The 13207-nt window shown below is 42.9% G+C and overlaps 1 protein-coding gene across 4 annotated transcripts in view; it reads left to right on the top strand.

Annotated features, from left to right (window-relative positions):
- The window catches only part of SH3BGR (SH3 domain binding glutamate rich protein), a 61452-nt gene extending 48480 nt beyond the window's left edge, over positions 1-12972 (top strand). For 3 of the 4 annotated variants that reach the window (XM_073231341.1, XM_073231340.1, XM_037014727.2), the window contains exons 6-7: positions 9151-9285; positions 12074-12972. In XM_073231341.1, coding sequence (XP_073087442.1) covers positions 9151-9252 — 102 coding nt within the window. In that variant the 3' untranslated portion in view covers positions 9253-9285; positions 12074-12972. The remainder of the gene's footprint in view (positions 1-9150; positions 9286-12073) is intronic. The other variant, XM_037014728.2, reaches the window with a different exon arrangement.
- The last annotated feature ends 235 nt before the right edge of the window (positions 12973-13207 follow it).

Below are 13207 nucleotides of genomic sequence, written 5' to 3'. Positions count from 1 at the left end.
GTCACGAGGTGATGTGGCTTTACTGCTGCCTCTTGCCACTTTGGGTGCTGGTCCCTCTGTCCTGGCTGGACGGGACCTGCCTCTCGGTGACCAGCCCTCTGACTGCAGACGGTGCTGCCCCTGGGTGCAGAGTGCCCCGCTCCTCCCTGCCTCTTCTCTCTTGGTCTGGCTGCTTCTGTCAACCCGACTCTAAACCTTCAGCTCCCAGCCCTTTCTTCCAAGGACCACCTAGCTTCACCACCTCTATTAGCTCAGGTTTTGAAAAGCTAGGCCTGAATTTCTTCTGTAGGGGTGGAAAACCAGAGCAAATATGTGGCTATCTTCCAGGTGGGTGGGGAGGGAGAGTAACTTTGTTCCCGCTCCCCAGTTTCATGTAGAAGGGAAAACAAAACAAGAATTCATATCCTGGTATGCAGCTACAGTATTTGTGACAAGGCATACAAATGTATTTTAATCTTCTTTTCTGAAGTAATTACAGATGCACAGGGACACAGTTCAGAGTCCTGTGTACCCTTTACAAGGCTTCCCCCAGCGGTGACATCTCAGATAGCTGCAGTATATTATGGAGATCAAGAATATGCCATTGTGTATCTCTGTTAAGCAGACTGCAGACTGTGTTCAGTGTTCATCCTCTTTTTAGACCATTCATTTATGTGTTAAGAACAGCTTTCAAGTGTGCAATGGTAAACTCCCTCCAGCAGCGAGCAGCGTTAGACCAGCCAAGTAAGTGTGTCTGTGTCATGGATTTGTCCATCAAAGCTCAACTATTACACATACTCAGTCAGTACACAACTTACAAATGCTCACCAGTGCTGTTTTAATGGGGAGAAATATTTATCTAAGAATATCTCATTGATTAAGAAAAATCAGAAATGGAGACAGGAACATTACGTCCCTTCATGGCATGGACTTCTCCTGACCACCGACCCCAGTCCCTGGGGTTCCTACACACAAGATGCCAAGACGGTACTGCTTTCCTGCAGAGGAGGAGAGGGGAGCTTGCAAATGGTGCCTGAGGAGTACGGAGGAAAGCGGAAGGTCCCCTCGGCTTCAGGGCACCCTCGGCGAGGCGCTGCAGATGGGCTGTGAGGAGAGCTTCGTGCGACAGGCTCCATGCAGTTTGTTCATTTTGCCTCTGGTTTTCATGGAGGTAAAATTATTTCAAGTGGTTTTCTTTGCCAACTCAAAGGTCCTCTCCAAAATCTTTTAAGATCTTGGCTTGATTGTCTACATGATTACGGTCTGTAACTCACTCCACTTGGCTCCTCCGCAACTGGTTTTAAGGAAAGCTGGTTTCTCAGGTGGAAGTTGGCTGGCTGGCGAGTCTCAGGCTGGGTCCTGTGGTGCCAGAAGGTCGGGAAAAATCTGCTCTTGTCCTTGATCTCCAGTTGCTCTGGGGACACCTGCCCCCCCACCTGGCCCTCAGCTTCTGTCCATATCAAGCCACCTGTCCTAACGGCTACTGCCTGACACTCAGCACGGCCGGCACTAGTCTTTAATCCTGGCCATGTGCCTGCCTCCCTGGCCAAGTTCCCGACAGAAATAGCTGCTGGAGAAAGTTCTCAGCGTTCGCACTTCTGAGGTTTCCCCTGACCAGCTTTCGTAGAAGAACACGAGGTGAACTGATTTGAAGTTGTAGCTTTGTCCAGTTTACGGTTCATACCCTCTCCTGAGATCTTGCAAGAGCTCAGCTTAATTGACCATGTAATTATAATTATCTTTAAAAGAAGCCTTTTTGCCAGTACAGTTATTGGTCAACCACGAAGGTCAGTTCAAGCTTTGCATGTAGCTGGCTTTTAAGGATCGGCCTAATTCAGATACTGCATAATTTTATGAGGTAAGGATGGAAGTTTAAATTTTTATTTAAGTAATATGTCCACTTCCTCCTAAGGGGGACTTGGGGCAGGAGTGGCATACACAAATGCATTCATTCAACCTTTTATTGATAGACTGAGTGTCAGCACATGGCAGGCAGAATTCTGGGCACGGGGAGGGGACCCACAAAAATGATGAAGTTCCCTGTCCCCAGAGAGCTCGGTCCTGATAGAGCTGGTGATGGTACTATCCAAGGTTTTTCTAAGCTTGCTTTATCTCCAGGCTAAGCATTTCTATAAATCTCTGAGCAATTACTTCTCTATTTAATCTCTTTCAAGAAAGTACTGATTGAGTCCTAGGTCCCTGGGTAATTGCCGCTCGCTATAACCTGTAAAAGTTGAGGGTAGTGCTTGTTCCCCTAAGACCCTAGAGCCCTTCAGGCCAGCTCTGAGGATAACCCAGATTTTAACAGTGTGTATCTTCATACAGGGAAACAGTATGTTTGTTTCAGGTGAATACAGGTAACACACATAATTGGATTTAGAAGCGTGAAATTCTACATAGTTGATAAACCTATGTTGCTTCTTGTCAATTTTAATTTGGTCTCATGTGGAGAAGAAAATCAATGTTCTTCAGGATCCAGAGATCTTATGGCAGGCTTCATAAATTCATCTATCCAGGCACTCAACACGTTTATTGAGCTTATACCCTGGTGCCAGACATTGGCTGGCGCCTGGAGGTCCAACAGTGAGTGTGACACTGGTGGTGCCCAAGGAGACGCAGACTGGTTGGGGAGGCAGAGAAGTAGGCAGTGATCATGGAAGCAGGTGAGGGCCCCTAACTCAGCCTCCTGGGCCCTGACAGTCTTCCTTGAAAATACCGTCTGAAGCAGTGTCTTGAAGGTGTGGCTGACGTGGGGAAAGTTGCATGTGATCCTGTGGTTGAAACAGAGTGGTGAGGGTGGAGGTGGGGGAGCAGGGCCCAACTGTGATGGCCTTGCAGCCACTATAAGGGTAATGGAGAACGGGCTGGGGGTAAGGAAGGTGAGGCCATGTGACCCTGGAGAGGGCAGGCGGCGGTCACGGCAGAGGAGGGACAGGCTTGGCAGCACTGGGCAGCATCGAAGAGTCCACACATTGCTGAGAAACCATGGATGTCAGTTCAGCATGAACACTTGGTATGTTGCCAGTGGTGGTGAACGTAAGGATTAGTTTGGGAAGATTCCCAGTGAGGGAAAAGCTCTGAGGCTGACTCAGCCTTGGCCAGCTGGAGCAGGTGTTCATGTTCCGTATTGCTCTGCCGACCTCAGAAACCTGCGAGTGTTGTTCTGGGACTGGCCAGGGGCCTGGGCCTGGGCCTGGGCCAGGGAATGCAGCAGTGTGGCGGGTCCTCTGCCCCTGCCTTCCGTGGTTTTGCCTGTTCTGCTGCTGTTCTTGAAGGGCAGCGTGGCAGAGCAGGAAGGAGAGTAAATCAGGAACCAGGAGTCTCGAAATGAGTCCCGATTGTGTTGCTTCCCTGTCCTCTGATCTTCGGCAGATTACGTAACTCTGTGGCTTTGGTGTCCTCATCTGCCCAAAGAAGGGACTGCGTGAGGGATATACATGAATACGAAGTTGCTTTCGACTCTCCATGTCCAAGTTCCTATGAGCTCACTGCCTGAATTGTAAGACATTAAGCATTGTTAGGGACTGTCGTTAGCACCACATTGCTCCACTTCATGAAAACAACCGTGGTGCTCTGGCCGCAGAGAGGCTTATCATAGGGCTGTTTTGGGGAGGGATGGAAAAGCTCTTACTTCCTTTCCTGGCAAGGAGATATAGCTTGGTTTTGCTACTTTGATCTGGGGGGAATAGAAATTCCAGTGGGCTGGCAGAGTGGAGACCCGTTTGAACCCAGTATGGACTCACCCTCTCTGACCTTGCAAATTTCCTTCTTTAGCCAGAAATCTGTGTTTCAACACTACATGGTTCAGGGATGTTATCATTTTGTTCTGATGGAGGAAAAGTTTTTGATCTACTTATATTAATTGGTTCAAAGCTGAAGTAAAGGCATTCTCATAAGGACATAAAGGCAGAAAAGACATAATTTTGTTCAATTTTCTAATTGCTTACATATATGGCCTGAGTTTTCCTAGATAGCTCTATAGATGTGCAGTATGCTTTAGAGATGGAGACAGAATTAAACCTATAATTAAGCAGTATTACTAATTAATTATATTTTCTCAGGAGTAAGATAGTGGTAAACTGTCTAATCTCATAATGTCCCAAGGGTTTAAAATATAATGCACGAAATGGGTAGGCATCCTTAGTTATCATATCTTTAACTATTTATGTATATTATTAATAAATTAATGTCTTTCATTTTGATGAACATGTATTTTATTCTAGTTCACTTAATTTCTAAATCCATAAGAACCTTATGGGAATCTATGTTTTTTCTTTAATTTCTGTTCATGGACCTAAGAGAGAAAGCAGCAGGAGAGGTACTATAGTCTGTTTAAAATGTGCTTCCTCAGAACATGTTCTAGGTGAAAGCATGGCAGTTTTAGCCATGTTCTCCTTGTTCTCCATGATATAAAGAAGCTGATGCAACTCACACTCCCAGAAAGTCCTCCTTTAGCCTGCTGAAAAGGGAAATAAAATAAGTTGGAGATAAATTTGGCAGAGGGAGGTGGACAGGGAAATAGGGCATGGCTGTGGACCCTTTTCTGAGCCTCAGGGTGAAGGTGCAGTCAGGCCAGGCTGGGTCAGGTCAGGTGGTGGTTTCTTCTCCATTCCTCCTTCCCACCCGCTGAATCGTGCAGTTTATATACAGCTTGCATGGTGGCTGGTGGTGCTGTCTGGATTGCCTCCTGTTTACCTCTGGCTGAGAGAGGGAATCCCTCCCTATGGTTACGGACATGGTCAAAGAGCACCCGACACTGGACGGCTAAGATCAGCAGGGGCTTATTAGTCCCATATTCTCAAAGCCCAGGGGATAAAAACATCCACATCGAGCAGGGCTGATGGGGCTACACCTGGGGACAGTGTGAACACTAGGAGGTGTGGGAGGCAGGCTGTGTAGTATCAAGAGGGAGGTGTGTCCCCAGGTTCACACGGAGGATGTGATGGGCTTGTTTGAGTAATTTCAGGAGAAAATCAGGCATTGTCTCTGGTACCTTGAAAGAAGGGGTGCTTGGGTAGGAGACCTAATTTGTGGGAGCAGAGCGGCCAGGGAACCAGTGGTCAGGCCTTTTCAGGTTTTTGAGACTTTACCAGATGTCAAGGCAGCACAGAGTATGAATCTCCCTTTTAGGTCTTGTACCACAGGTATGTTTTGTAGATACCATGAGCATACAGCTCATCATTAAGTGTTTGGAAAATATGTGACATGAGGAAACCACATGGCTCCAGGAATCTATCCATGGAGAATATTATGGATTTGGGAAGAACTTTTAACCTGCTTCCCCAACCTGACATTATATTTGAACAGTGGGTCTCATGCACTGGTGTGCAGTAGAATCCCCCATGAATGCCTCTGAACTTGCAGAAACCTGCCTCCCTCAGTGAATAAGACCAGGCAGGGCTTGGCCCTGACATGCCCTCAGGTTGTCTGTCCTTTTAGAAAGCCAGTACTGAAGGGGATAAGAGATCACATAGAGGTCACGAGGGCCTCCAATCTGTGGCACAGCCTTCCTCTTTGCCATTCTTCTTCTGCCCATAAGAAAAAACACCCAAGGACAAGACAGAAAAAGATTATAAAGTAGATTAAAGAACGAGTGTAAAAGACACCTATATATTTAACAAGATAAAGAATTTAAGAAAGGAAGGTCTTAAATAAAAAAGGTAGAGTAAGGACTAAAGCATGAGAGAATCAAGTTTCCCAAAGATAAAAGATTAAGAATTGTACAAAATATGTATTCAAAGATTAAGAGTATTAAGGCTATAAGATGTAAAAGTGCAATTAAAACATTGAAAGAAAAATTAGAAAGTAGTATCAGAACTACTGAGGATAAAACTTGAATAAAATTTATCCTCTGTAACATGTCATTTAAACTATTACTGGGCTGGCTGACTTGTTTGTTTATAGAATCTGTGCTCAAATAATAGCCAACATTCGCAGGTACAGGAGAAGACCGGAACTAGAGGTTGTTTGACCAATTGAGGAAGTCATTTAGGGTGAAAATTATAAAAACATAGAGGCCTTAAACATTTATGCCAACTAGAAATATATAAACGAATGCTTACTGCAAATGTTTTGTTTGTAGGATAAAGACGTTTTCTTTAAATAAGAGCCCTGTGATGAGAATTACCTAGAAATTCCAGTTTTGATTTCTTTAAAATAGAGTAGAAATTTGAAGACACTTGTAAAAGCAACCTTGGTGCATGTCTCTCTGGGTTTTATGAGTCCTCCCTGCCACCCCCACTTCTTTGACACATCATTTGATATGTTTTTAAGGTAACTTACACGTATTAGATTTTTCCAAAGTAGTCCATTAAATTCACATAGGAAGACATTCTCCTCATACTCATAGTTCACCCTTCACCCATTTCCACAATGTCTGTTTAAATTATGCAATTACAATAGGGCTCTAACCTGTGTACACAAATGTGGGGACAAACGTAGTCCTCCCTGGTAAGTGAAGACTTTGGTGGGTGCTGAGGCCAAACCTTCTAGTTGTGATTGCTCAACACACTCTGGTTGTCAAACAGCATGATTTAAAAAAGAGAATATAGACTATTGTACAGGTTCTCAAAGTGGGGTTCCCAGAGTAGCAGCATCAACTCCATCTGGGAACCTCTTGAAATACACATTTTCAGGTCTTGTTCTAGATTTATTGAATCAGAAACTCTAAGGCAGAGCTCAGCACTGTTTTAACAAGCCTGTCACGTGATTCTGATGCCCCCATCAAGTCTGAGAGCCACTGGATTGGGACACAGGTTCCAGGTCATCTGATGTGAGGCTGAGTGGAGGTCAACTGCAGGGAACTCCTACTGTTTTGATACTCGTCATAAAAAGTCCCTCACTTTAAAGACAGCGGTGCTTGTTGTGCTAATGGGTTTCATCCCCAGGCAAGTTCACTCTTGATCTGGTGAGACCTAAAAAGGACAGTGGAATGTTCTTGGGGTGAAAGGGTTTAGACCCAACTTTATTCCCACGGTGGCAGGTCAAACGCTAGAATTCCATCCATTCAGAGCAAGTCTGCTTGCTGTAAGCCAGTCTCTGCCTCCAGGTCTCAGTCTCTGTCCTCAGCGCTGCCACCACTCCAGCCTCTGCTCTCCTGCAGCCCAGAGCACTGGGTGGAGCTCCTCATATACAGTCAATAATAACGTACTGCCCACACATGTGCAGTGAGCAAGCTGACCAGGGGCAGGGGAGAATCCTGACCACAGGAACTTTCATTTTCTCTACAATGCTTATTTATATTAGGAACTTGTGTTTGGTTGGTAAAAACCAAACCCTTTATTTTCTTTTGGTGACACATGTGAGTAACGAGAAACAAACAGGGAGGGAGGGAGTGTCCAAGACCTTGAAGGTCTCTAATTCAGGTTCTGTTTTCACAAATGAACCCTCTCCTTTCCCATTATTTTCCTGCTTGTTGAAACATTCTAATTGTACCCTTTTTGTTTTGAAACCTTCCAAGAATGATCTCTTTCTTGTTTGAGAAATATTGTTTTGCTCCTTAATAGACCCTGGGGGAGGACTTCATTGTAAGGAGCTTTGTGATCATTTTCATTACTTTGGTACTGCAAGGTCAGCATGCTATTCTCGTGTTACATGTCAAAATGAAGCAGAATTGAGATTCTTGCCTGTTGACTCTGTGGTTTATTAGCTGGGCCTTGGGAGTTTTAAATTTACACCCTACCAGGGATGGAATCATGTCAGTGTGTTGATGAGTCAGTTCAGAGAATGTTGGTGAATTTTGGGTCAGGTCCACAGTGACACCCACCAATTCTGCATCCTTGTTCCCTCCCCTCACACTAGCCAAATCCTAGTTAATTTCATTGTAATCAAGAATCCTAAGATTATGTTTTTTGAACATTTTGGATTAATCATTTAAAAATGCTAATCAGAGAGCTAAATTAAAACTGAAAACTCAAGAATAGGGAGAGTGATTTCCTAAAAGTCACATGTATTGTCTAGGTGTTCCAGTGGGAGGTCATCAACATTGAAGAAACTCCTCAAAAAACCTTTGGTTGATTTCTGAAATTACAAATAATTCATGGTCTTCATAGGAAGTGTAGAAAATATTGATGAAAGAGGAAAATAAAAATAGCTGATAACCCTATTACTCAGAGACAACCACTAGCTACACACACATATACTTTTATGCATGCAATTTAGCTATACCTTCTGGGGTGAGGGAGCAGTAAATACAGATCTGCTTCATTATTTTTAATAATATTTTATCCAACTAATCCCTATTGTTAGACCTAAAGGTTATTTCTAGTCTATCCTATATGGTTATTTCTTCATTATCTGTAAGTTTTATATTTCCAACAGTTTTTTTTTTTAGTTTACCTCTTGCCAGGCAAGCTTCTGTTTTAACAAAAATGCCATTTCTGTATGTAAGCATAAGACACACTATTGATTTGGAAGTAATTTCAGATTATATGTATAGGTTGCCAATAACTTTGGCTTAAGGAAACTGTTACAGCTTGTTATAAAAAAATACAACTAGCTTATAAATTTAAAAGCTCCATCCTTCTGACTAAATTCTATTTGCTATGATTCTTTTTATATTTTATTCTTCTAATCTGCCTCTGGATTTTTAAAGGTAATTTGATGAGAAGAGTCTGTTACTATGAATAAAGACTATATGCTAAAGAGAAATCATGAAACCCATTAGAATTAATGTACCTCTGCACCACCATTCCAAGTTGCAGGGTCTGTGTTTAGAAAGATGATGTCTTTGTGTGTGTGTGTGTTGCATGTATATTGTATGTGTGTTGTGTGTTTGTGTTGGTTGTGTGTTTTATGTATATTGTGTTGGGTATTGTATGTGTGTTGGATGTGTGTTGTATGCATGTAGCATGTATATTGGGCATTGCATGTGTGTGTTGGGTATATGTTGGATGCATGCCGTATGTGTGCTGGGTGTTGTATGCATGTGACGGGTATGTGTTGTATGTATGTAGCATGTGTTGGATATATGCTGTGCACATGTATGTGTTATGTGTTGGGTATGTGTTGTATGTATGTAGCATGTGTGTTGTGTGTGTAGGGTGTGTTGGGTATGTGTGTTGGTTGGGGGGTGTGAGAAGCTCTGGGCCCTAGTCTGAGATTTTACATGCCTTTCCTCACTGTATTTGTGACCCCTACACTTCCCAATAATAATGTAACTTTCATTGAAAGAAGACAGAAGAAGTAACCGAGGAGGGAGCCGAAGGAGACGCAGAGGAAGAGGCTGAAGGAGAGGAGGAACAGCCGGAGGAGGAAGACGAGGAGGGCTCATAGGCCCTTCATGCTCGGTTTCTGCACCTCCTCCAGGTAGCCACGCTTCTGGGGGTGAATTACTACCCAGGATGCTCTCTGCTCGTCTCGCGGGTGATAGAAGTGCATTCCAGGCCCAGCCTGCTTGTCTCTCCCTGGGCCCGACTGCCCCTGCTGTCCACAGGGCTGGTGGGCTCTCACCTGTTTCCTGGGCACCGGGGTGTGGAAAGCTCTGGTTAATAAGATGTATAGGAAAAAGTGTACCTTGAGGCAGGGAGGAGGTTGTTCCTTATTTATCCTCTTCCTTTCTGTGGCCCTTATATAAGTGAACGCACAGGAAGCGCCTGTCCCATAGCCTCCTCTACTGATGAGCGCACATACCTGTCTATAGGGAATGACAGTCGGTGTTCCTAAGGAGAGCAATAAGTTACAGCCTTAAAAAATCACAAAACTGGCTGTTCTTCATGAAAGAAAAATATTGCTGCTAGAACTTAGTGATAAGTGCTCCGTGTTACATTTTCACTTACTGACCATGAACCTGCACATTCATGTAGACCCACTGTGGAATTCAGTGATGTCACTTCAGGTATTTATCTTTGATGAATATGCTTGCTGCCTTGTAGTTTTAAGCTTCTAAACTTCTACTGATGATGAAAAACAGTTATGTAATTCTTAACAGTTTGGTAAGTGCCACGTAAATATATTAACAAAGTAATGACAGCAGCTAATGATACTGGGCATTGAGGACCTCGGGAAAATGCTCAAATACTGTGGGCCAGACAGGTAAGATGGTGTGTATGAAAACACCTCAAGATCATTAAGTGCTGTAAAAATACCTAGTTTTGCCATTTAGCAAATACCTATGTAAATGTTGTGTAATTACTAATATTATTTGACCTGGCAACCAAATTTGCAGCAGTTTATTCTCTAGGGCAGTGAGGGTTACAGTTTGCTCTGGTGCTACAAGGGTTTTTTAAGACCTAAATTAAAATTTAAAAAATTGTTTTAGTCTCCTCATTGTCCGTATTCTGCCTCTACTGAAACATGTAAGGTGGATTTTTTGGACTGTTGATATCAGGGTAGCCAGGGAAGGAGAGACTGAGGGGGTAAACACTCAAACACACATGGGGTTTTCAGCAAAGGCCTGTGGTGGAGGAACTCAGAGCCTGTCTAGTGAAGGGTGCACAAAAGGCTCAGATGGAGAAGCAAGAAGAAAGCCCCGGCATTTTCTAAATACTGTCTAATGAATAGCACTGCTCTGTGTCCCAAAGACCCATTTGAATAGGATGATGTCTCCCCACTTAATATACTTACAAATAAAAAGTGAATTCAGAAAACATTATATATTTAGGAAACTTGGAGCTGGTGAGAGCAGCCTTCACAATTTATAATTGGACCATGGAAGTCTCATTATTCATGTATTAAATTACAAAGTGAATCTAGCCCGTCATTGGATGTTTTCCCAGACAATTTATTTCATTGTCAAACACACATCCTTCTACTTTAAGGGCTAATGATTATCATTTTGGAAATGATCCCATATATTTTACTTAAAAAAATTGTATAATTTTCTCCTGTTGTTATTAGTAAGATCTGTTTGCAGTCATATTAGTATCCCTGATCCCATTCCTAAGGAATGGGTTGAGGTCCATTTTTGAAAAAAAAAAAATTGGCAACTTTTAAAAAATTGAAGTATCATTAATATACACTCTTATATTGGTTTCAAGTGTGTAAGTGTTCAATAGTTACCCATATCATCAAGTTGTTACCCCCCTCTAGTGTGGTTACTATCTATGAATGTAGAAAGATGTTACAGAATCATTGACTATATTCTCCATGCTGTGGTGAGTTTACTTTTAGAAATCCTATCTGAAGAATGTTGGGAAAGAGAAATGTGATATTTATCCTTATATAAAAAAATACAAACAAAGAAGACTCATAACTGCTATTTAAATCCATTTCTATTCACTCTGCTTTTAAAGTTAAAAATTATGCAAATCTAATATAGTAATTCAAAAAAGTTGAGTGTGAAATGGCACAGCTGAGAAAATCCTTCATGTAGCCAGATGGCTTTATAGGCTGATACCAACCTCCTCTCCTCCTGCCTCTGTCCCTGCCCACCACAAACAACAGAACAGCTGTGGCCAGCACATTGTGCCTGTTTCTCTGATGGCTTCTAGTTTGGAATCTAGTCCACCTTATTCTGTTGTGAGGTCAAAATGCCTGATGGTGAATCAGCTCCTCAAATCCCACCTGGGGAGATTCATGATCCTGCTTTACAGCACACCATGCCCATACAGTCATTCATTTGACAGGCAAGCCTTTCAGCTTCCAAAGACCAGCTCAGCTCAGAGCTCCTGGGTATTCCAGGCATTTTTATATGAAAAGTTGGTTTTCGGGAGCACATGGCAATGAATGGAAACTTCGAAAGAATTCTCCTGTCCTGTAGTTGAAATTAACACTGAATTGATGCCCCAGGAGAACTAACATGTAGTCTGAGCCTGAACTCCACATCCCAGAAGATTGCTACTTAACCCTGTCCTCTATCTAGTCATGGGAAAATTTGGACACTCCCTTTTCCATGAAAACTTGGTGTGGACACTGTAATTGGAGCTGTTGACTTGCTTACTGTTTGATAGATATTAGTACAGAGAATGGATATAAACCTGGTCTAGTTTTACATGAAAAAATTTAGTTTCCTTGTACTTGGGAGCAAATGATGAGTAGTGGTTTATAGACTAAAAGGCAATACTTCCCTTTATTGCATCATAAATAATGAAGATAATGGTAAACATTCTCTGTCTCTCTTTAACAGTTTTTCCCTGATATTTTCCCTTTCTTTTAGAAAACCCAAGCCGTGAAGCAACATTTCAACCGTCTCCCCACATACTAGACTCAACAAAATGCTTTTGGCCTGAAGTTAGCAACACCTCCTTAGTACATCTGGGGTTCACCGAGGAATTGTGCTATCTGACATGGTTAGATGTACATGGATATGTCTACTTAATCATAGCAACATAAAATTAAATGGGAAAACAATACACCATACACCTTCGTGAGACTGACATGTTTGGTCTTTGCTTAATTTTTTTTCCACTGTGCATGAATAGACCTTCTTACTAATATCCTGAAAAAAAAAATCAAAATATAGATATTCTCTTTGTGGTATAACAAATGCATTTCTTTTTATGCTCCTTGAGTAAGCTACGTCTCAGAATTAGCTTTGAAAATGAAGAGCTTTCTAGAAAAAGATGAATAGCAAATATCTTGTCCCAGGGAGCATCACTTTACTTACCATTGGTTTCTACTTGTACATGCCTGAACTCAATCTGTTAGGTAGAAAGACAGCCTGGGCAGCCGGGGAAGGGGAAGATAAGGGTCAAGAAAAAAACTGCCCAAACTCTGCCCAGCTAGGGGTTCCCTCATGAAGACAACAGAGGCTTTTCAGGGAGAGAACTTCTTTGCCTACTGAGGCCAGGCCACACTGGACCCAGCCTGATCCCATTGTGGGTGGGTGCTCACACCACACCTTGTGATGGGAAAGGATGTGCCGACCTAGAGGGAGGCTATGCAGATGGGCCCATCAGTCAAATGACCCCACCTTGTCAATCAAAGAGGTGCCTCCCAGGAAGAATGCAATATGTAGGCCTCCAGCCTAAGGGATCAGGGGCCTTTGTCTACCTTGCGTCTGGCCCACTCCTCCCTTGGAGTACATTTAAATAAAACTTTCACTCTGCTTTGCCATCGTGTCTCTGCATTTCAATTCTTTGTTTCTGCGGGGACAAGAACCGAAGGAGAACGAACTCCACCTGCAACAAATCTGTCTGTTGCCAAGTCTGAATCCTCAGCAGAGCTTTTCTGTCTGTATTGAGATGGATGTCTCTTGTTGGACTGACTGTTAGGTCCATGTTTTCAAATGACACTGATTGTCCTTGTTACATCATATTTTGTGCATATTATCTTTGACACCATATTTAAA

This window comes from Manis javanica, chromosome 3, assembly GCF_040802235.1.
Source record: "Manis javanica isolate MJ-LG chromosome 3, MJ_LKY, whole genome shotgun sequence".
NCBI lineage: Eukaryota > Metazoa > Chordata > Mammalia > Pholidota > Manidae > Manis > Manis javanica.
The sequence above is the reverse complement of the archived record's forward strand: the minus strand, read 5'-3'. Positions and strand labels throughout refer to the sequence as shown.